Source organism: Falco punctatus (genome assembly GCF_963210335.1).
Source record: "Falco punctatus genome assembly, chromosome: 3".
In the NCBI taxonomy this organism is placed as follows: domain Eukaryota; kingdom Metazoa; phylum Chordata; class Aves; order Falconiformes; family Falconidae; genus Falco; species Falco punctatus.
This window is the reverse complement of record NC_137582.1, coordinates 17191571-17216082: the sequence shown is the minus strand read 5'-3', so window position 1 is coordinate 17216082 and position 24512 is coordinate 17191571. Positions and strand designations below refer to the sequence as shown.

Here is a 24512-nt window from a genome sequence, read left to right as displayed (position 1 = left end):
TAATTTAAAGTCTGCATCTGAGACAACTGCTTCTTCGAGAAGGAGGAACATTTTCCCAGTCCTTCCAACCTGTGCTGTTACTTAAAATAGGAAGGTTTGTATTGATACATTGCCTAAACCAATGGCAGTGCATGCCTGTTGATAAAGCTTTTGTGGTAGTTTATTAAATATAAATAATAAATTTAATCTTTTTTAAAAAAATAAAGATTTTGGTAGTATATTGCCTTAAAAGAAAAGGAAAAGCATAATTGCATTTGGTGACTAACTGAAACATGAAAATAAGGGGGTTTAGTTGCTCCCTTTGCCTGGTCCCTGAAGGAGGGCAGAATCTCTGAGGGCTACCTACAGCCACAGGAGTTCAGAGCAAGGGGCTGAAGAAAGTGCTTACCTCTCTGCTCCTTATTCATAGCACTCAGCTTGTTATTCAGAACCTGGTATGTTTGTAAAAATACCTGTTGGTAAGCGTTTCAGTTCTGTTGAGTTTTAGTCAGGTAAATTGTCTTGAATTTTACAGCTGTTAATGCTTAACAGAGACAGCCCAATTCCTCCCAAATCTGAGTGTTGGAATTGCTTCTTAAGTGATTTCTATGTATGAATGGCACAATGCTGCTCACATTACCTGTGGTGACACTTCCAGGCAGCCACTGGCCTGCTGTGGAGGGCAGGCCTCACATTTCCTCAAGCCAAAATTCTATTTCTGTGTACAGTTCTGCCTCTTATTTGCCCCCCATTCCACTTTCCAATTTGCAGATGCTCCTTCTGCAAGGAACTGGAAAGAAGAAAACATCAGCTTCAAGACTGCACTGGATTTAGTTCACAAAGAGATGAAATGGTAAGCGCTGTTATACATAAATAATCATATATTCCAAGCACCCATTCCTTGTAGCGGTAGCTTCCATTTGTCCCCTGTTAGAACATACCACTTGTGTTTGGCTGTGGCGTATTTTCAGAGATACTGAAGTGTACTTTAGTGCTTGAATAGAAATCCCACTCAGCGTTATTTGAAAAATACTCTGTTTGTTAACTAAACAGTCTGTACTAGTTATCACAGAGTCTAAAAGGATATCAGACTTCTAAAAATTTATCTAAGGCAAAAAATGGCTGCTTGAGATCAATGTCCAGATCACAGACTTCATTCATTTTGTTTTTACGTACCAGGGATAATGACTCATACTTTCTATCTCCGTTTCTTTGCATGCATGTCAGTAGGATGGCTCATTTGCAGCCAAAAGACAATAAAGACCAATGAATGGTAAATTAAATTCTTGCAATTCAGTTTCATCATCCTTTCCTCAAATTTGCAAAACATTTTTGCTAACACAGCACTTTTAATTTTACAATATACATTGCAGCCCATTTGTAGGCAGGCTTCTTTATTAAATCACAAAACCCTAACTACAGTATCCTATAACGACAGTCCTAAGAGTGGCAGGGAAATTACTGTAATTTCCCTCTTTGAAAAAACAGGCAAAACCACCACTTATTGGCATTACAGATCTTGTTTTTCAGGAGCTACGTAATATTATCGTTTAAAAATATGAACCACGAGTTTTGTATAAATTTATTAATTTCTCTCTAGAACTACATTTCATAATACAATGCGATTGATCGCCCTGTTTTCATATTTCAAAGCAACATTGCAGCCTGCCGCAGCATTAGCCTGTATGAAATATATAGGACATCAGCAGAGCTGCCAAGCTGCTGGGGCCACGCTTCCTCAGTCTGCTTCCTTACTCTTTAAATGTTAACATTGCCTTAACCTTCACGCTTCTGCAAAAGTGCATGAGGGATTTGTAACTTCTCACTCCCTCCACAACCACATCATGTCAACGCACTGAAGTCTCTGCTTTTCTGGTTATCAAGCTAATGCAAGAGGAAAAAGGGAGTGAAGAGCGGGTGAATGAGCCCTCTGCTCAGATTTGGATAACAAGGAAGAGGAAAATGCCTTGCCTTCGGAAGAGTTGATCTTGCCTAGCCTAGCATGACTGACTGTGTCATGGTGACTTCCTGTGCAGGACTGAAAAGTTCGACACCACTGTTTGTTTAGGGTTGCGTCCAAAAGCACAGTCACACCCTGTCAGGAGCTGCAAGTATCGACAGCCTTCCCTCGGTGCCGGCTCTGGCTGCAGCCCCTAGGGACCAACAGGGAGCCCAATACCCTGGTAAAGCAGAGATGGAGCAACAGCAAACACTGAGAGGAGGCTTTATCACTTAATTGTTCATTTATAGACTTGATTTAGGAGCGTTGTTTTAAGGTGTAGGCTTACAGAGGAGCAGTAACTTCTGCAAAATGTTAAAGGGTGTTGCTTTCAAGTGTGTTTCCTTCTTTAACAAGCTTACAAATTTCCTGTCAGGTTGGTGCTTACTTAGCTCTGGAATTTGTTTTACTGTAACAAAGTGGAAAAATTAAATTTGCCTAAAACACAGCGCTTCCAGGCCTATCCACATTTTTAAGTAAGACCTTGATACTGTAGAGCCATGACTCCACTACTGATGTTGCACTTTATCTTTATGTGCATGTTTCAGTGTTTGCTGAGCCAAGTTCTGTGTCGACAAGCGACCTGTTTTTCAAAGGCATGCCAGGGAGACAAAGGTTGACACCCAAATCACTTCACAGCAGTCTGCAAGTCTGCCTCTCTCTTCAGAAGTTGTAAACGTGTCTAAGAAAAAAGTAACAGTTCTCCTATCTGTAAGTAATGGGTTTGGGTGAAATAGCTCAAATACCTGAAAAAAATCCTTGTTTAAAACAGAGAAGGAAACTCTGGTTCTGGGCACCAGCCTGGAATACTTCAGGACCAGATTAGTATGCAGGAAGTAAAGAAATGAAAAGGCAAACCGTGGCTTAAAAATGTCATTGCACAAACTTGCATGCATATTCTCTCAGGCCCTGCCTGGTGGTTCAGTAATGCAGCAGGCAAGGATAATGATACAATTTCATAGCTCCACTAATGCCAGGGGATGCACAAAATGCTTGACAAACTGATGTTCTATATAAGCAATAGTCTGGGCCTTTCCTTCTCATCTGTAAGAGGAGCAGAAGAGATTACAGTACAAATATAGCAAATTCTATTTTATAAGCTCAGAAGCAAGTGGAAGCATAATATATTCCTTTCAATGAGCACATTAAAATTTGTGTTAATAAAGAAATTCAGACAACTTGACACTTAATTAGCAGACAAGCTAGAATTGTTCTATTTTGTTTGGGGCAGGGGGGGTGGGGGGGTGGAGCAGAGAGGTGTAATAGGAAACAGAAATAACCTAGTAGACACACAGGCCATTTGTGTGCATAAATCCCTAATTCAGAAGAGAATATGGAGGTCTCTGATCTCATTATATGGGAGAGAGAGAAAAATCCAGCCCTGGCAAACTTCATTTATGAACCTTGTTACTGAGCTCTAATTTCCCCTACTGTTGTCTTTGCTTTTTGCAGTTTGCTTATGATTTTATGAGTAGATGTGATCCTAGTTTATTAAGTGACACCAAGTTAGAATCGTGTAAACATTTTTCTGAGTAAGGCGTCACCATGTCTGAGCAATGGGTTCTATTCGGGTGGAGAGCTGAGGCCTAGCAAACTAGGTGTTGTTCCTGGTTGAAGCCTCTCAAGACAAGTTGGCTTTGAGAGGGCCTTGTTTGGGTGACTGGGTTCGTTCTAAGTCTGTCCTTTTTCATAGATAGGGAACCCTGTCAGACCAGGTGTATCATTTGCCTGCCAAACATTAGGCTCACAAAATACTCTGCTACAACGAAAATGACCAAATTCAGTTAGCTTCTTGATTTGTATTAGAAAAACCTAAATTTTTAGTACAATGTAAAGTTGCATGTTACCAAGCCAAAAGTAGTGTTCACAAGCTTAATACATTGAGATATGTCAGCTGCTTAAAGAGAAGAACAAAAGATTATTTAATAGACCATCAAAAGCTTGCAGAAAACTTCCTTCCACCCCTTACCATCTTTGGAATAAAACAGTCCAAAAGCCCAAGACAGGACATCTTGTGCTTTCAAGACCTTGACACAAGATGACACAGCTGCTTTGCAATGTTATCATCTGTTGTTTCCCTGTGGCATATTTCTGCAAGTACCTTCAAGAGGTGTTTATAATGTCAATGATAATTTCTCTTGAGAAAAAAAGAACTCTTAAAGTGTCCTTCATGGTCACATTAACTACAGTCTATTCCAGGAATATGAAGCAGCAGCTAACAAGCATCGCTATTCACACAGGAAGGATGCAGGAGTGGAGTGGTGGCACAGATCCCCATGCCCAGGGAATGGTATCTATGCAGAGGAACCTGCAAGACTGTGAGGCAGAGAGTGCCCAGTTCAGCAGTGAGCAAGGTAAGTGCTTGTGCTGGGTGGTGATTCCTCATCTAGCCCTCTCCCAAATGCAGAGCTGAAATCCCAGCAGAGCACACACACAACAGCAGCTCCACTCGTCAGGGTGGCTTAGCTTCATACCTCTAAGAAATCAGGCTAAAAAGATCCATCATAGCAGTACCTGTGACAGTTCCAATGTCATGGATTATTCAAGGTCTATCAGATTGCAAAGGGACAGATGCTGTGGGCATCTGCAGCATTCACAAACTGTTCATCAATGTTATGAATTTATGTATCTCCTGCAGGTTCTGCCACCAATTGTATTCCCGGCTGGTTAAATGGGTCAGACAAGGAAGTACAGTCACTAAAGGAACTGCAGTTTCCTAGACTTCAGAAACTTAAGCTCCAGAGGAAATACCCTATATTGATTTAATGTGGTTCAAAAAGGTGGCAGGGTGAGGACTTTGAGCTTTATAGCAAAACCAGCTTGACTCAGAAGAGGGGCTGTGTGCTGTGGATTCAAGACTCTTATGGGTGAAAGAGCCCTAAAGAACAGCAAAGAAATATGCTTGGCCTCCATATAGAGGTTGTTAAAGGTGTATAGAATGAGACATTCTGATAATCTCTTTATTATTTGGAGAACCATTTTTTCCATAATGCTTTTATTCCAGCAACAATTCTACTGTTCCAATAGCTCTGTCAGAGCTACTGAGCTGAGAGTTAACCCTGCTGTTGCCTCAAGAGAAGGTGGAAGCTGCTGAGCTAAAGGAAGCCCTGTGGATAGACTTTTTCAAGCTGCAGAAACCACCAGCTCAGGAGAGAGGAACTGACTGAAAAAGGAGTCTAACTGAGACCTAATAATGATTCCCTGAGGAAAACTGGTGGTCAGAGCAATTAGCTATGAATCTAGGAAAAGCCATAACTGAAAGGAGAATGAGCGTTTATTTTAATTCCTTGGTGTCTAGGAGCACTTTGGATGGGAGCTGAAGGAATACTTTTCCTTTCTAAGCAGATTCTTGGAAAGATCAAACCCCAGGATATTGGGGCTACTTGGCAGCCAGGGCCACCTCCCAGCTCCAGATCTTCGTTCCTCATTATGGCACATTATGGGACAACTGGAACATTAAACGCATTATGTTCATTATGGAGCTATGATCTATAAATGTGACTGCGTGAGATATCTGGTTTCTAACACAGGCTGTGAAGGGATGTCCCTTTTTACCATGATCAGGGAGGAGATGACGGTCTCATCAGAGACTTCAAAAAACCTCAGCCTTTCAGTTAGGAAGAAGTCCGGTGCTCTCATGTACCCAATTTGTTATAAGAGGAATGCCATGCAATATTGCTCAGAGTAGTTATAAGGCATTAGCTGACATCTGATTTCAAAAAAGTCACTCATTTCTCTGCTGCAGTTCACCAATGATCAGCTACACACAATACGTCCCCGATTAACTGTCAATGGAAAGTCTTCTTTTGATTTCACTGGGCTTTAAATTTAGCTTGTGAGAGGCCAGACCAGTTAATAATGTGCTTTAAAATGAAATGAGATCATTAGTGACTATTTTCCTCCTTTGAAATCAGCAGAGGACTTTACTTAATTCTTCGTCCTTTAATCAAAGCAGTAAAGCATTTCAGCAATCTGTAAAGCTGGCCATATAGAGCTACAAAACAGGGAAAATTCACCATAGTGTCATTTTTCTTTGCAACTCCTTTAGCTCAGTGAAAGATATTTAAGCAAACCTGTCACAAAACACACTGCTGTACAATGATGTATAAACTGACCAATGCTCCTGTTAGGAATTCTTGCCATAAGTTTCCCACCAGGGGTGAAGGGCAGAGCAGAACCGTGTTGAAAAGCACTGGCATTGCTGGTTAAAAAATCACTGCTCCTTTTTAAAACCCCATCTTGTGTCTTTACTACACTGTACCATGAGACATGTACAAGCTGTGTTATATTAAAATGTTTAATTAGAAATGTGAGTTATGCCTTGCATGGTAACAGGAAACCACCATAAAATATCAAATAATGTATACTCTTGATAGTCTCAGACTATCAGAGCAGTCATGCATAAGTTCAAATCGCTTTTCAGTGGGACATTGATTAAATTCTTTGATGAATCTAGGCCCATGCATTCAGCAGCTTCTTCCCCTCAGCATGGGTTTAGTTATGTGAAGCCCGAAATGGCCTTTGTCTGTTTAGACTTGGGAAGCACATTGAGCTGGAATTTAGCCTTGCACCTAGGGCTAGTCCTCTTCAATAATTTAACTCTGCTTGCTCCGGCTCTGAGCAAAGACAAGCAGGGCTACAAAGTTACTCACTACAAGCTGAGGAATCAGCTTTCCATGCAGCGTTACCTTCCCACCCTCCTTCCCACAGGAACCGTGCAATGCAAGTTAAGCTTGTGCCTTTGCCATTATCTTGCTCTAGTGGCTCAGTTCCAACACACGGCTGTGTACCACCTCATTATTTATATCCTGCTAGCATCTTATTTAGTACCTCAGCTTCCATCACAAACGTATTGGGATAACTGCTTTTTCCTGGATAAGAGACTCATTATAATTACAGCTTCTCTGCAGGGGTCAGCACCTCCTCTCCATGAATATGATAAGGTGCTCCAAGTGCCACCTCACCTGCAAATGGTGTTTTTCCCTGCAGAGTCACTTCCCATGGGCTACAGGCTGCTATTGAATTTCTGAAGTAATATTTTAATTTAATAACTTAATTTAAGATTTAACGGCTTTCTTTCCTGTGCTTGTAGTATAATTAATTCATGTGATGGGAGCTCATTAGACTTGGGAATCTGAGATGCATCTGGGCATGCAAGGGCTGTAAACATGTAAACCTGCGTTAAGGCCTATTGAAGATGGGAAAATGCAGAGCTGTGCATGGAAAAAGTAAGCTATTTTGTTCTTAGGGATAACCAGAAAATACTTTGTTAATAGTTGGGTATGTCTTTTAATCATCTCTGTAGTTTGTAGTAATAATAATAATGGTAAAACCAACAAAAGTCTGGTCCGCTAGCATTTAAGGTGGCTAAGTCCCAGGCTTTCTGGGCTAGAAGATCTGGCCCAACGCCTGCAAACGTCATCTTGGGTGTATGTGTGCATGTCCAGGAGCTGTGGGCACTTCTGCCTCTTGAAAAGGTAGCTCCAGCAGATACTAGAGACCCTTTGAGCCTGACACTGAACACTCCACCATAGGACTTGGTCTCCTTGGCTTACTCAGAGCTGTGGTGCTGTGCATATCCCATGGAAGAGATAAGGGCTGTCACTGTCATTGAAAACCCTTAATTGCTGGAATAGCTGAAGCCTTGGTGTCCCGCTCCTCCAGAGAACACTGTAACTGCAAGACTGCCAGCTACTTGAAGGTGCAGGTTTCTTGTTCCCTGCTGGTAGTGCTCTTCTGCTTTGATAGGATAGGTCAAATACTCACTGATTCAGAGAATGGCTCTGACCCCAAGTGCTGGTTGGAGCATTTGCTCAAGTTCTGTGTTCAAGACCATGCTCTGGATTAGGCAGAGCAGAGGTTTGAAACTGCTTTCTAGGGAAACACCTGAGCTGCCCACTTACCCACAAGTCTGGGTGCGGGTATCTCATATCTTCTGTTTGCAGTGAGGGCTGAAGAACCCAGCTCCAGGAGACAGGTTGTAGTGCAGAACACCATCGCTAGGTGCGCACACACCACAATTGTACACTTCCTTCTTCTGCAAAGGTTTTTCATAGGTGTGTTGCTTTCTTGATGAGCTAAGGAACAAGAGCACAGAAAACACAAAGAGGAAAAAGCACAGCATCAAAGGTGTTTCCATAGAGTGACACCTTTGGGTCTCAAGGACATGTTCCTCACTGTCTACACGGTGCTGAGGTTCCCAGCAGAGCACCTTTTCCCCATTGGAAATGACCACCAGCTCTAGTGAAAGCTTTGTAAAGAAGAGTGCTGCCAGCTGCCTTTTATGGGAGCTGGACGAGTTGTGTATGGAGACCTGTTCTCCAAAGACATGATTTATATAAGCACTGCACACATTTCTCTGTGTGCTGTCAGGGTACCTTGATCCTTCCCTCTAGAGGCTCATCTTCCTCTGTACAATTTATGTGGTGAGCCAGGTACACTTGTGTACCTGTTTTGCTCAATTAAACATTTTCCAGAGATGTGAGTCATCGATTTCATGGTCCAGAACATCCTCATTTCATTTCCTCTGCCCTCTGGTGATTGACTTGATTAATACTGTGTAAACACCTTGAGACCTCATTGCACTAACTACTGTATCGAAAGAGCAGAGCTTGTCCCAAAGTGCTTGTTCTGAATAGGGCAAGATGGTAGAAGCTCAGGAGCGAGGAAAAATTAGAGTCCAGTCTTTCATATGATCCTCAGGTAACTTGGTTCTTAAAAGTCCCAGTTAATTTCTGATTAAATTGACATGAGCAACAAATTCTGGTTCCAACACAGGGACTGACTACAGTCCTTAGTGACCCAGAGTGAGACAAGTGAGTCAGTGAGTCTCGTTGACCACTTGATGTAAGTTTCCAACAAGCTCCAAAACCTTCCAACAAGCCCTGCCAGCTCTTCCTGATCAAAGGGTGTTTCCAGGTCGTCACTTTCCTCTGACTCCTGTTCAGAAGGGTCGAGCACCCTCTCAGCACATGTTAGGGAGAGGCCTACGTACCTGCTGCCCTGGCACAGAGCTAGTGGCATGGCCCACAGAGGCAGCAGTTTGCACAAACGGGGCCAGAAACTGCTGAGAACAACACAGGGAGCGGTGACATGCCACAGGGCATGGTCCCCACACCCACTGGAGCAACTCTCCCTGCAATATCAGGGCATCTCTCAGCCTGGGCTCCTCAGGGACGGTACAGGGTGTCCATGCCCAGGCAGTAGGGCTGGGGGGCGGCCTGGGGAAGGGGAGGGGGGGAGGGGAGCAGGGCTGCGGCCCACCCCCGCAGGGCACAGCTGAGCCCCTCAGCCGAGCCGGGGGCGCCAGGGAGGGGGAAACAGGTTTGGGCAAGGGCCAGAGGCGGCCCAGGCAGAGGAGGAGGCAGCCGAGGGGGGAGCAGCAGCAGAGGCAGCCCCAGGCCGCAGCAGCAGGAGGGCAGGAGGTGCCGCAGGCCCGGAGCAGGGCTCCCCTGCAGCCCTGGCGAGCCCCCGCCGGGGCAGAGCCCCAGCCCGCAGCCCGGGGAGGGCCCCAGGCCGCAGCTGGGGTCTCTTTCCTGCAGGAGCTGCGGCCCTGGCGAGCCCCGGCGGGAGCAGGGGGTCCCTGAAGGGCTGCAGCCCGGGGCAGGGCCCGCGCTGGCGCAGGGAGACGGGGCAGGAGGCGGGAGCGGGGCTGAGGGGCTCACACGGGCTGGCACACGGCCCACACCGGCACAGCCCCACGCTGCTCACTGCGCGGCAGGCAGTGAGGGGAAAATGTTTTCTTAATTGTTATCTGTCTTCCTCACCATTCAAATCTATTTTAATTGACAATGAATGCGATTCTCCCCAAGATGAGCCTGGTTTGCCCATGACAGTAGTTGGTAAGCAATCTCCCTGTCTTTATCTCAACCCACGAGCTTTGCCACCTTGTTTTCTCCTTCAGTAGGACTGAGAGAATGGCTGGGGGGGTCGGGCCCTTAGCCAGGTCACCACAGGGAGGATGCAGCTCTGCAGGTCTCAGGGTGCAGGGAGTTCCTGGGGCATTTTCCTGGGGCTGGGGGAGATGGGCTCCTTGTCTGCAGGTGTGTGCTGGGGAAGGACCCGTGTCACCAGGTAGAGGAACTGCTGCAGGAGGTCAGCAGACTGAGCAGCATCAGAGGTCATGAAAAGTAGATTGACTGGACCCTCACTGGTACTTGGACACAGGGGAGCCTGACCCTCCAGGTGTACTGAAGGAGCAGCAGGCGCAGTCTGGGCTTATTGGATTGGAAAATGGTGACTCCAGTGATGGTGAAGGCTGGAAACTTGTCACTCTTGGAACTGGGAGGAAGGCTCCTGCTTTTCCTGAATACACGGAATAGGTTTAGTGCCCTGGTGGCAGATGAGTGGCTGGAAGCTCTGTGCAATGAAGCACCTCAGCCCGGAGCCATGTGGCAGCATCAGGAGGGAGCAGTGAGTAACAACAGAGGGGGACTCCCTGCGGCTGGGGACACAGGCTCCCATCTGCCAACCTCACCTGCTGTCTGGCAAGGTTTGCTGCTCACTAGGGGTTCAGATCTGGGACACAAAGAGGCTCCCAGGCCTCATCCATCCCTCAGACTATTAACCCCTGCTGCTTTTCAACATGGGCACCAGTGACACTGCTGGGGAGGTCTGGAGCATAGCACAACTGACACGTAACTGGTGGCCAGAGCATGGGAGCCCAGGTGTTTTTTCTCCTTGATCCTGCTGGTTGGAGGAAAAGGCTTGAGATGGACTGAACAGATCCTGCTGGTCAATGACTGGCTGTGCAGCTGGTGTCGGCAAAAGGGATATTTGGTTTCTATGACTGTGGGACCCTCTCGGAGGGTCAAGGACTTCTTGATGGGAAAGATGGGATCCACCAGACCAAGTGGGGAAAAAACCTTTGCCAGCAGGTGGTCAGCGTGGTGGAGGAGTGCTTTAACCCAGCAATGACGAGGCAGGGAGATGAAGACCCACAGTGAAGCGGCAAACCAGGTGGCTAAGCAAAGGATGCAGACTGATGTGGATGAGAGAGGCCTTAAGAACAGCAGAAGCAGGCTGAAGGGCACCCACCCAACACATACGTAGAGGAATACAGAAGTGCCAATGGGATAGCTCTGCAGGGGAAGCTCTTTGGGAAATCAGCATGCTGGGGGCCTCTCTGCAGTGCCTCTACATTAATGCACGCAGCATGTAGACTACAGGAATTGCAGGTTTGCATGCAGCTGCAGGGCTACGATCTCACCAGGATCACAGAGGTTAGAGGGATAATTCACATAACTGGAAGGCTGCCATGGATGGATACAGGCTCTGTAGGAAGGATAGACTGGGGTGATGAGGAGGTGAACTTGTCATTTACATAAAAGCAGCAGGAATACACAGAGCTCTGCCTGGGAATGGGTGATAAGCCTCCTGAGAGCTCATGGGTCAGGGTTAGCAGGCAGACCAATGTGGGCAGTGTTATGGTGGGTGGCTGCTACATACTGTCTGACTGGAAAAAAGTAGATGAGACCTTCTTCAGCGTAGAAGTGGAAGAAGCCTCATGATTGGAGGCCCTGCTCCTCATGGGGGCCCTGAACCACCCCAGTACTTGTTGGAGGGGCAACACACCAGGGCACAAGCAATCCAGGAGGTTTATGGAGCACGTTGATGACAACTTCCTGACACAGGATCAAGGAGCCAATGAGCGGAGATGCTCTTTGGAGCACACTTACAAGGAAGAACTGTTGGGAATGGGAAGGTTGGGGCAGCCTTAGCTGCATTTACCATAAGGTAGTGTGGTTCATGATTTTCAGCGGCAAAAACAGGCAAATAGTAGGGTCATAACCTGGACTTCAGGAGAGCGGACTTTGGCCTGCTCAGGGACCTGCTTTGCAGAATTCCATGGATGCAATCCTGGAGAAGAGGTCTGTAACACCTGTTGATATTCATCAAAAACCTCCTCCAAGCTCTAGAGTGGTCTATCCCTACATGCGAGAAGTCAAGCAAAGGGGCCATGGATGATCAAGGAGTTCTTGACAAAATTCAAACATTAAAAAGAAAGCATGCAAAAGGTGGAAGGTTGCTTCGAGAGATCATTTCTCTCCATCATCGGAGTTACTAAAAATCCAACCGGACACAGCCCTGAGCAACCTGCTACAATTGCACATGCTTTGAGCAAAGGGGTAGATTAGATGATCTCCAGAGGTTCCTCACACCTTTAAGGAATTTCCGTGATTCTGTGAGCCTGCTGTTCGCCCACACCCCACCCCCACTCCCGCCCCTAGTGCCTGGGCACCTTACTTTTGGCTAACATGAACTCCCTCCTGCCACAGCACGCAGCTCTTAGGAAGAAAGTACAAGGCAACCACTCTTGCAAATTAAAATTTAGGCTGCCTCCCTTTACAAAGGCAAAGGGGGGTTAAGTGGTGGGCAGCCTTCCTTCACACAGGATCCTAGAGATGTGAGCATAGTTTCGCATGGAGGAAGACTGAAAATTGATTTCTTCTTCTGCCTAGGGATCACAGGGATTCAACTTTCCTATCACTTCCAGACTTTTGTCAGGTGAGGACTTTCAGGAGTGCTCTGCTGGAAGTGAACCACAGTGCAGAAAAGAGGGAACTGAAGAGAAAACCTCTTTGCAGAAGTCCAGTTACTCAGAGCAGCCAGTCGGGAGTGCAGAGACCTCATCACAGCCCATGTCCCTGTAAATGCATTTTACATTAACCTATTTCTAGCTCAGGTGTGTTCTGAAATAAAAAGACCATGCAAATGCCCTTTTTAAGAAGCTCCTCTTTGGTATCTGAGGTCACACATGTTCTAGGAACAGCCACTAGGATGTGAGGCGGGATCCTGCTTGCTGGATCTCCCTCCCTGTGGGTACAGGCTGTGAGAGAAGTCACAAGCTGCTTTATGTGCTTGAAGAAACTTCCCAGTGAGAAAAAGGCCCAGAACCTCAACATTCTGGATATGCTATGGTAAATAAATAAAAAATAATAATAATCAAGCTTCAGCGTTTAGCAGGCTGATCAGGGATGTTCAGATATTGATTCAGTCACCCAACTCACATTTTTACTTCTTCATGTTCTTTTTCAGATCGAGTATCAGACACCTGAAAATTCAGGCACTCTTGCAGTCACATTGAGCACAGCTGGGTGCCTCATACAGCTTGTTCAAAGTCACCTAAGTCCACGCCAGAGCTAGAAATCAAATGTTATGGTGGAATCCCACCTGCGGCCCTGAGTCTTAAAAGCTGCTGTCTCTGTTAGAAGATTTTTTCTCACTGTCACACCCGTGACAAAGCTGTCAAGGATAGCTGCAACCCACGGATGAGCTAAGATCTCCACCAGTACTTTCAGAAGACATATCTTGTTACAGCTAAATTTCCTCAGGACAGTTTCACTCAAAGTTTTCTTGCTTGAGCTGACTCGGTGCTTTTGCATGAGATTTAAATCACTCTTTCTGGTCAAGATGTCAGGGAGAAGCAGAGTTTGTTGTATTGCTGTTTTTGTCATTGTGGATGCGCACACAATGGAAGGCTTTGATGAATTAAGAACTGTTACCCTATGGATATAAGGACCCTCATCACCTTCAGTAAGAAATGTCCCTGCATCTGGTGTGGGTAGAACATAGATCCCACTCCATCCCTGCACCTTTCATGAGTCAAAACATCACACAAGCTGAACAGTTGTACAGATTTTCTATAAACTCCCCATGAGTTCTGATGTTATCTCATGTCTCTCTCTTGCAGACACTACATCTGTTCCTTTAGCAGTTGCTGGCAGACAAGACAAGCCCGGGTGCCAACTAATACTATATGATCTTCTGCTGAATCCATTTTCCACTTTTAAAACTAAATTACGGACCAGATCCTCATCAGATTTAATACAGCTAATGCCTATTAAGCAGCTGAGGGTCTGGCCTTGTACAGGGATTATTCCTCCTCACTCTTTGGAACAAGAACACAACTGAAGAGTTGATTTTGATCTGACCTGTGAATTCAGTGAAAACATTGCTTTGTGTCTGATGCATCCATCATGAGAAATCATTAGTTTTCCAAAAAGCTACAGGAAAACGCACCATCCCCCCCCCCCAAAAAAAAAAAAAAAAAAACAAAACAAAACCCAAAAACCAACAAAACAAAGGAAAGAAAGGTTGTAAAAGATACTATAAATCTTTTATTTCTTTTTAGTTACTATGCAATGCCCTTCATTTTGAAGGAAATGGTACAATCAATGATCTGTACTTCTTTCTCAGGAAAAGAAGATATTTGCACTAACAATTCAACATTTACTGACAAAAGACAGCTTACAGAAAATGGTCATGATGGAAAAAAATCATATTTTGTGATTACACCTGTTATTGTGGATGATTCCATGAAGTGTTACAAAGTCAGGAATTTCAAGTGTGCATTTAAAGAAAGCTTCTAATTCAATATTAATGCAAAAGAACCATCTAAACCACCAGTGTTTGAAGTCACCCTGATTTCTTTCTATCCACAGTTTAAAAAGAAAGTCTAATGTGAAAGTCTAAGCCCGTTATACAATACACCTGGCCTTATCACTGCACATTGATTTTAAGAGTAGTCAACACATACTCAATGAAAAGTAGATTCCTTACAAATAGAAACTGCTGTTGGAAACAATGTATTCCCTACCTCTACTTAGTTACTAGTCTCTGACCCATTATATAAAATTAAAATTTTGCTTTCAAGAAAATATTTGTTCCTACATGGCTGTTAGAATTATGGTTGGTGCTGTTAATTGTCAGAAAAGCACAGGTGAGAAACCACTCGACAACACACTTCACGCACCCAAGGACAGACCTTTGGTAAAGCTTAACCAAAGGAAAAGAGAAAAAGAAAACCACCATTACATTCAAAATCTGAAATATATTCATCACCTAATATTACCTACTTTAGTACTGAGTGTGGAATATGGAATTTAAATGACAAAACTTAAGAAGTTTGCTTAAGGTTTCATTTATACAAAACAGTTGAAAGTTTACTTCCATAGTCTAGGATCCTTCAGTCTGAAGAATATAGTTTTCCAAGTAATAAAATATATTTTTTCAATTAGCTTTGGGGTATCTTCCCTGCCTACCCTAGAGCTGCCTACTACATTGGCCAAGTGAGCTCTAGAGAGCTGCTGTAATCAATACTTTGCATTCATGCAGAATCAGGGATAACTTGAAATCGTCTTGAGTTTATGTCCTTGTTCACTGCCATGGAAGGCAAATGTCTAAATTGTATTTTTAAAATTACTTAATCAAGGACTAATTGTCAATTTCACTATAAAGCCTTTTCCAAGACATTGTTTGCATCAAACACTCCAATACTCTGGGGAAATAAGAGCGCTTATCTACATTTCCTAGCTGGGGCTACATCTGCACATCTGGGGCTCAGTCTCGCCAGCCTTAACACGTGCATAATGATATTCACAGCAGTCATCCTATCAGTAGTGGGAGGTATGCCCAAATGAGTAAATTCATATAGATGATAAAGTGTTTGCACAATCAAAGGGCTTTTAAAACAAATTGTATTAACCTTAGATGTTAAAAATGCAAGGGGAAGTTCAAGCATGACAAGACCAGTCTGCAGCACGGTCATCAGCTTAGTTTACAGCTGCTGCATAATACACCTCTCACTGAATCAGTGCAGCTCCTGGATTTCCAGGGGGAAACTGAGGCCAAAGTTTGGGCTGGATTCCACATCCCTGTTTGGACAAGAGGCCCTTTGAGAAACAGCTTTCACAGCACTACTTGTTCTCCCCCAGCGATTATGCAACCTCACCAGGCTCCCACCAGAGACCTCAGATTGAAATTCCAGGCTCTTATTCACAAAGAAATGTAAATACACACTTAACTTCCAGCACGTGAATAGTCTTACCGATTTTCAAGTGGCTCAAGGTAGGGTCTACTCACAACTTCAAACTTCAGTATAGGCTTAGGACCTTTGCTGAACCAGAAGTTCTGCAGAAGGATCACACATGAATTTTTATATGTTAAAGATGCAGCTGCAAAGAACACTTTTATCTATTCTTACTCTCTCTCTTTTGTGATCTACACAAAAGTCTTGAAGTAGACGCACAAAGAAGTCTGTTTTCCTGGGAGATCTTTTTCTTTAAAATTAAGCTCTAGAAATCCCAGCCTAGTCTGCGGACAGTAACTGAGTAAAGTAAAGCAAAGACAAGAAACTAAGTCTTCGTGATGTGCTTCTACAGCAACTCCTGTTCTCACATCCAGCTCATTACAGGTCATGGCTTTAAAACTAGACTGCTTAGAAATATTTGCAGTGGTGTTTAGTAGCACCTATTAAATAACACTGCCTAATCAACAGGCAGGGAAAAAGGACCTGCATGTTAAAGATTCACAGCTGCATCTTTATCTGCTGGAACAAGAAATCCCTGTATAGAGGCAGCCCTCCTCCAGACCAAATACAAAAATTCCAGGCTTCCCGCCCACCCCCCCTTCTACTTTTACACATAAGGGAATGCCAGGAGACTGAATAAAACCCCAAACATAGCTTGCAGAGAGATTTCAAGATTCCAAATATTTATGTTTTAAATTCTGAACACCTGTATCCCAGGTGTAAGAGAGGCATATACATTTTCTAACACAGCATAACACATGCCAGGCTCTGCCTTGCTGTGAGGCAAGCTCCCTACTTTCGCTCCCAGCAAGGCAGGGCAAGCTCTCAGATTCTCTGCTAAGGCCCTCTGCCTGTGTGGGAATTTATCCCAAAAGGCATGACCAGTACAGGGAAGCACAAAGATCAGCACAAGACACGACTCCAGTTGGTCAAAGCGGCTTTGCTCTCCATTCCCAAGCAGATTTGGTCCTTTCTATTTAACAAAAAAACGTGGAAAAGAACAGAAAACAAAGCCCAGACCAGGCAGGGTATCTCAGAAGGCGAGAAATGGCTAAGTGTCATAGTTCTGATGTTTCAGACACAAGGGAAAAATATTTTCGCAACTAGTTTACTGTTTAGTACCCTGTGGGTACATAATATTTGACATTTATAGCAGTTTCTATACTTTATGACCTAGAATATACTTTAGATCACTAATGAAAAATAAACCCATTTAGAGGACTGGAAAATAATGTGCATAACAACTTACTTTCAAAAGCGAAGTTATGAAGTGATTAACTTTTTTTAACTTTCAAAAATATCTGTAAGAAAATATTATTTTACATACCTATATTACACAGTGAAATAAACTTTGCTATGTACAAGGTTTCAGTATGAAAGAAACCACAGCCATTTACTCATGGTCTAGATAATCTCAGTTGTCTCGTATCAGCTAGTACAACAGAGAGACTCTCCTTCACTCTTTTTTGGACTATTTCAGTGATAATTTCAGCTTTTAGGTGTTACTAGTAGTTGTATAAAACATGTGTGCAGACATTCACATATTAACCCTATTACAGTTAGGTATGGGTAGTTATGCTATCAAAGCAAGGTTGCACATCTTGACAACCACAGTAACTTGAGTATAACCCAATTGCATATTGAGGGGGAAAAAAAAAAACCAACACCATAAACCCCCACATAGTGCAGACACCTGAGCTATAGCATTCTAAGGGAGCTTGGTATTAAAACTCTCCATTGCATCTGGGTGTTTCACAGCTCAAAATGAGAGCATGGGAGTCATTAAACAAACAGTATATGGTGTATTTGCATAACTATAAAAATTATTTTCCCTCCTGAAGTGAGGATGAAGTAGTCTTTCACAGCTTTTTTCCTAGCTTGCATATTTTAGGCAGAAAACGCACCACCACAACCTATTTGGATCCCATTGGCAACGTCGCTTTGTGTAGTTATAACTAATCAAAAGCTGGTACCTAGCTATTCTTAAAAGACAAACTTTGCTCCCGTCTCGGGGGGGGTCTCGGGGGTGGAAAGGACGTGGAGTACTTTGCTATTTGTGGTGTAACTGTAAACAGCTGCGGGGAAGACTGCATTAACTACGGTTCAAGTTTACACCACACTGTTAGTTTCCATTATTTAAATGAACTCGAGCTTATCTTCAAGTTCATCTCATCACTATTGTCCTTCAAGAGGAAGGAATTTTGCATTAGAAGTGTCTGCTCACACACTTCAGATCCCAGGACAAAGATCTGACAGTGCTGCCTGTGTGGGAGACCAGTTCAACAGCTGAAAACCAGTTCAGGGAATATTCAAGGCAGGCAGCACCGCACTCCCACTCCCCTCCCCTCCTGTTTAATGAGGGAATTGCACAACTGTGGAGGCATGTCCTCTCCTTTTCTCTAATGCTATAGCTCAGCTGCATACCATAAAAATCAGCAAAAAAGGAGACATGAAATCCCTAATGAAGAGGAAATTGCTTTGCGGTAAGGAAGGAAAAAAAAAAAAAAAACACCCAGAACCCCCAGCCTGCGATGCCTTCCAGCCTCAGCTCCTTCTCATCCCTTCCCAGTCACAGCTGTGTTTACTGTGGTGCAGAACCTGTGGCAGGCTCGTGCTAGGAGCGCCCAGCCAAGAGGCCACCCTCTCGAGGGACAACTTACTCAAGAGATACTCTTGCACAAGAGCAGCCTCCTTCCAAACTGCCTCACTGTGTACCACAGACTTAACCAGGAGCTCTGCCATTTGCTTTAAGAGAAGCCCGGCAGCCTGTAATGAGCACTGGCATAGCTCAGTATCTGCCTGTAAGAGGTCCAGCATACACCGGTGTGCAGACTCCTTAATCAGGGTTGCAAACTTCCTCCTTCTCTGGGACCTGTCGGCAACAGAAACATCTTGTATCCTCAGAACCACACACCGACAGCAAAGGATGAAGTCCCCCAGCCCACGTGCAAGTTCCTATCAATTAAGGTGGCACCAGGCACATCAACCCCATTTTATTGAAATTAGTGGAGATTTTCCCCCTTACACCTTCTTGTGGGGCTGGCTACCAACCCACAAAGCCTTGCACCAGGCAAGCAAGCAGCTTGTTGCAATACCAACAGGAGCCACAACTGAAGAGAAACAGGGGCAGAGAAGGGAAAACAGTTATCTTCATGCTTCTGAGCTACCAACTAGTCATGAACTCAGAGCTACATGGTCATGTCCTGAAAGTTGTTGGCTCTTTCTTAATAGTATTAAATACTCTTAACTTCTGTGATAAATAGATGTCAAAGGCATTTAGCATCTTGTAGGGTCAGGCCTACTAGCAGATGGTTGAGGGAAAGGCTATGCAGTGAGGCAGGGAAAGAAGTGGAGAGGGGTAGAATTGCCCTGAGTTTTATCCTCTACAAATAAGTCAGGGGTTTTACCATCGAGCACTGAAGGAGTTAAGCACTAAAGCGCAGACACTTAATCAGCTTTCCCCCCCTTCCTTTCACATGTGATTGGAATGAAGCTGCACCGAAGTGGCCCAAAGGGCTTATAACAGCTCAATTTCGCAGCCTTCAGCTTTAATCCCCATCACCCAGGCTAAGCAGCATGGTGGTGCTGAGGCCACTACTCCACAACAGTCTGAGCACCTGGATGATGATGGTGATGGTCTTCCTCCTCCTCTTCCTCCTCCTCTGCAGCCTGCAGGTGGCTGGAGAGCTCCTGGATCACAGCAGCCCTACCAATCTGATCATTTCTCCTCTTCTCCATAATCAGATCCTCCAGGCTCTGAAACTCCAGCGTGTGGCTGCGCTTGTCACCCAGCCGGATCTGCAATCGGTAGGGCTGCTTGCCTATGCGCAGCTCCCCGCCGATTTTAAACTCCCTCTTGCCATACCGGCACCAGGCAGCGAAACACTCAGAGTTTCTCCAGCTCAAGTCCCGGTCCTTGCAACCCACCTGCTCCAGGGCATTGCGCACCACCACGGCTGGGCTGAGGGGTTTGTAGCGGTACAGCTGGTTGGCAATGCGGCCCCGTCTGCCCTGGCTGGCATCGGTGAGGAAGCTGTTCACCACCTCCAGCCTATGTAGGTGCACAACTTGAAAATCCCCGACATAGACCACCCAGTGTGGATACTGGGCCTGGCACACAAACTCCACCAGGTCACCCGGTTTGCACCTATTCAGCAGGTTCTCCGGGGTGTAGGTGCTCAGATGCCCCCCGCCTCCTTCATCACCCTCCTCTGGCAGCGCATCCTCCTCAGAAAAGCTCTTCTGGTAAATACACTCATCCCGGTAATAGACCGAGCACTCCACCTCGTGCAGCTGCGGATCGTAGGGCTGCAGGGCTGGGTGCTCACCCCCCAGGTCATGCACCGAATCCTGCTGCTGCTCCAGCTCATCATCATCATTCGAAAAGATGTAGGAGACCCCGATCCTGGGCCCTTCATCTCTGTCCATACCTGTCGGGTCGGCCGTGGGAACTTCCTTGTAGTTCAGATGGGTCAGCTTCTCCACCTGGTTCCCCATGCCCGCTGCAACGACAGACACGCACCGCGGGGCCGTGAAGGCAGGCAGGGGGTGAGCGGCTGCCGGGCTGGCACCGCACGCCCCCCCCCCCTCCACCCGCACCCCACCTCTCCCCGCTACAACACAGCCCCTGGAGAGCCCCCCGGGGCTGCAGGCACCCCTGGGGGAGGGGCAGCGGCGGCCGCAGCGGGGTGCGGACCCCCCTACCTGCACGGAGGGAGGCGAGGCGGCACCACCACCTGTTGGGCGGCAGCGAGGAGGAGGAGGAGGAGGAAGGCGCAGGAGCCGCCGGAGAGCGGGCAGGCACCGAGCCACCTGTTAGAGGGGGGGCTGCAAACGCCGGGGGAGGGCCGGAGGTCCGAGTCGGGAACGACCGAGTTGCGCGACCCGAGATCCAAAGGGGGCGCGCACCTGCGCGCCGCCACGCCGAGCCGAGCCGTGCCGGACCGGGCCGCCGGCCAGGTGCGCCCCCACCCCCCCGCACCCTCCCCCGGCACCGGGCGGCTGCAAACTTACCCGGCGGGGCCGGCTGCGCGGCGCCGGGAGCGGCTCTAGGGCGAGCGGGGGGCGGCGCGGCTGCCGGGGGTGGGCGCGCAGCGCAGCTGGATCATGGCCCCGGCCCCGCGCGGCTCCGCGCTCCCCGCGCAGCAGCAGCGCCTGTGCGCCGCGCTGCCGGCACCGGGGCTGTGCAGAAGCGCCGGAGAGGCACGGCCGAGGGGAGGGAGGCTGGATCCGGCTGCGGACGCCCCGGCGAGGGCTCAGCCCCCAGCATTTAAAGAGGCAGCTCTTCTTTTTTTTTTCCCCCTGCACCCCCACCCCTCCTTCTCCTCCACCCCTCCCTTACCTCCTCCCCGCACCTTTTTCCCTCTCCTCTCTCCTACATGCCAAGCGCTTTGCTCCCCGCCGAGGCTGATTTGCCGGCAGAGGTCGGGCGGCGGGGCTCTCGGCGCCGCGGCTGCAACGCTCTTCGCGGCGCCTGGCAGCGGGAGCGGGTGTGCAACACGCTCACGCACAAACTCGCTCACACGCGGCCCCTTTAAGGGAACGGTGGCTTAAGACAGCCCAACCCGCCGGTTTGGTCAGGGGGGAGCAGCTGGGAGACGGAGTTTGACCGGGATAGTACCGAGAGACGGTGCAAAGCCCCGGTGCGGGGCTGTGGGAATCACCCTGCTGCAGCCCCGGGGCGCGGAGGAGGTCGCAGCTGCCCACCGGCAAGCGCTCTCCGGGCAAGCGCTCTCCGGGCAAGCGCTCTCCGCGCAGCCCCCGCGGGGGCGCCGGGAGGTGCCTCCCCGGGGCCGCCAACAATAACAGGGAAGTTGTAAAGCGAACAAAATCAAAGAGCCCGGCTCTCCCGGGTTGACTTAGTGCCTTCGATTCCTCCATGAGCGGAGCGTGTAATTACTTTTATTAATTTCTTTTCTTTCCTACTCCAAGAGATCGTTCTCTTTTTCAATATAGAAGATTATGATTCTTTCCCCCTGGAAAGACATTATCAGAACTGGTGGGAATATTTTTCTTTCTGTGTTTTGGAGAATGCAAACCAATATTTTGCTTTTCCATTAATGTCTAGTTAGTCTGCTAGGTGGGTTTATTATTCGTCCTATTTTAACATGCACTGGTAAGTTCATGCTGTTAGAATAGACTAGAGAGATAATTTATGGGAGCTAGGAGTAATGTCTTTAATTTTGTCTCATATATTCATTCCCATTGTCTGTTGTCTCGTAATTTATAAACCCAACCGCACACTGCTGCTTTGAGGATTCACTTAACAGCAGCAACTGAAGGAACAAATATGGTGTTACTGGGGTGCTGGGCACTGACCACAGAATCAGAGAATGCCGTTTCCATCAGATTATACGCCTCTGTGGTTTCAAATACAAACCTGCCCTTTGGGGTGGGGAGAACTGCTGCCGCTGGGGCTGAGATGCAAGCCCTGCTCTGCTTGGGATGGTGGGGCAGTTGCAAGCAATTGCAGCAGGTGACAGGCAGCTGGATCAGGACCTTTTTGTTTTGAATTCACCTGGTGACTGTGTCTATGGGAGCATTTTAGAGAACTGAAAATGACAGCAGGGGTGTGCTTTTGAAATTAATCTCCCAAACACCCACCCCCAGTGCACACACACACACTTGGGTTTGCATCCCGATGCGGTTTCAAACAGCGCAGACACATTCCTCTCACATTCAGCCAGACTAGATGTACTGCAGCTGCAGGACTGGACCAAGGCTAGTTGAGCAAACCTCCAAAATGTGTTTAATGTAGATGACATTTTTCAGCACTGCCTGTTTCACTCTACCGTTCCTCTCCCCTATAGCTGCTGTTGGACAAAAGATGGCCCCGCTTCACAGTCAGAGCTTGGTGAAATGGTTTCAGCAATTAAGGATGGGCATGTGTAAAGGTGAGAATATCCTAAAAGGAGAAGCTAGACTGAACATAGAAGTGACCTTTTCAGGTTCTCCCATTTGTACTGGAAGCTGTGTCTCGATGCCATACCTTAATATCTTTGGAGCAGTTATATTTATTTCTTGGCTGAAATGGTTTGGCAGCCCTACATTGAAAGCCAAGTTTTCCTTTGAATCCGTTGCAATGTATGGAAAGTTGGGTCTGTGGAGGTGTAGATACTGACTATTGCTCAGAGGAGTCACTTGTGTGTGCATGCACATCCACACATATTTGCAACTCTCTATCTTGTTCTCTCATTTTTTCCTGTCTGCTTTAACTCACCCCAGTGCTTAATTTTCTGCACCTTGTCAGCTGCTTTGATCTCTTTGATCTCTTTGAATTTCCTTTCAATGGCTGCTCCTCAGAATCCACATGCTCTGATCAATGGCTGCTTTCTAGGATCAGAAACCATTGGTGAGTATTTTTGTCTCTTAAAACACGTACATAATGGCATACTGCACATAAGGCATTTGGTAGAAAACCCACGAAGGACTTGCGGTGCCAATATATCACCTGGGCTGCTGCCTAAAATGATGACGCTTAAAACTTCTGTGTGCTTAACCTCTAAGCCTCAAAGCAGCTAACTCCACAGGCACAAGGAATGGGGGCTGGTGCCAGTGGCATGCTATATCAGTGACTGTGCTTTTCAAGAGAGCATTGACCTCTTGCATAGCTTTGCTTTTTTTTTTTTTGCTTTTTTTTTTTTTTTTTTTTTTTAAAAAAAAAGGACTTTGGTGCTTATCTACTAAAGATAATCCAGTCTGTGGGTATGGAGTGACCAGAGGACCGGTTGCGCAGGTGCTGAGCTGGGAGCCCACACTGCAGCAGGACAGTTGAAGACATGCCTCTGACCTCGCTATCAGAGGCTCCTCAATTAGGTGACTCCTTGCTCAGTGTGCTGACATTTGTTATCCAGTTTTGAGTTATTAGGTCTGTGCACATGTCACAGAGGGAACGCTATGGATACCACAGTTACAGCTGGGCTTGAACGCTTACAAAAGTCAACAAGGATGCCCACACTATTAAATACAGTACCTCCCTGAGGTCACTCCCAGGTCCCAGTCACTTGCTCATCCAGATTGCACAAGTATTTGTTCCTTGTAGATTCTCTTTTGGAGTGAAAACTCCACCCCAGACAAAACCCAGGTGTGGTTATGAAGCTCGTTCGCTCCAGGCAATGCCTCCATCAGAGTCCCAACAAAGACAGCGAGGAAGCAGGGGTAAATCTACATGAGTTCTGGCTCCCTCTGCTCTACACAGCTCTCCTAACACTTTCACAGCTGAGTTTTCAGGTCCATATGCTCTCAATCTATTGTTGAGTGCAGCAACACACAGTTTCACATCATAAAGATACTATTCTAGTGTGTTACAACATGGCTTGTAGGATATTTGAGATGCTTGAAACTTTAATTGCCCATAACACACACTCTAAATGGTAATTTCTCTTTCAAGGCCAAAAACACCACCATGTTGCAGAGCCTTCTGGAAACCCAAAGCTGCTTGGCTGCGTAGTCCAACTATGTATACAGACCAGAGAGGGGACTTTATCTCTTGACTTAGAGACTGTGGACCACCTATGGAGCAGGTGTGTTTATTAGTCTATCTGACTATGTAGCTGATATGATCCAGGGACCTTTGTAGTGCTAGCTCTTGTTGCTTTAAACTGAAGCTCTCAAGTTTTGAGAATTAGGTGTCAAAGTTATTTTGTTGTCCTGATACTATAACATCTTGTTGCTCCAGTGCTCTTGTCCTTAATCTTACATACATCTTTCATCCAGAGATTAAAA

At 46.4% G+C, this 24512-nt stretch overlaps 1 protein-coding gene across 3 annotated transcripts; it reads right to left on the bottom strand.

The window, feature by feature from the left end:
- Positions 1-14074: 14074 nt before the first annotated feature.
- On the bottom strand, positions 14075-21303 carry LRATD2 (LRAT domain containing 2). Of its 3 annotated transcripts, none has more exons than XM_080381220.1 (2): positions 21130-21303; positions 14075-20290 (listed from the first exon to the last, which is right to left on the bottom strand). In XM_080381220.1, exon 2 carries the CDS (start codon positions 20283-20285, stop codon positions 19383-19385), a length of 903 nt encoding a protein of 300 aa, XP_080237346.1. In that variant the 5' UTR covers positions 20286-20290; positions 21130-21303; the 3' UTR covers positions 14075-19382. The 3 variants fall into 3 exon arrangements, with proteins under 3 accessions (XP_080237346.1, XP_080237345.1, XP_080237347.1); XM_080381219.1 differs by lacking the exon at positions 21130-21303 and adding an exon at positions 20802-20942; XM_080381221.1 differs by lacking the exon at positions 21130-21303 and adding an exon at positions 20493-20780.
- Positions 21304-24512: the final 3209 nt, after the last annotated feature.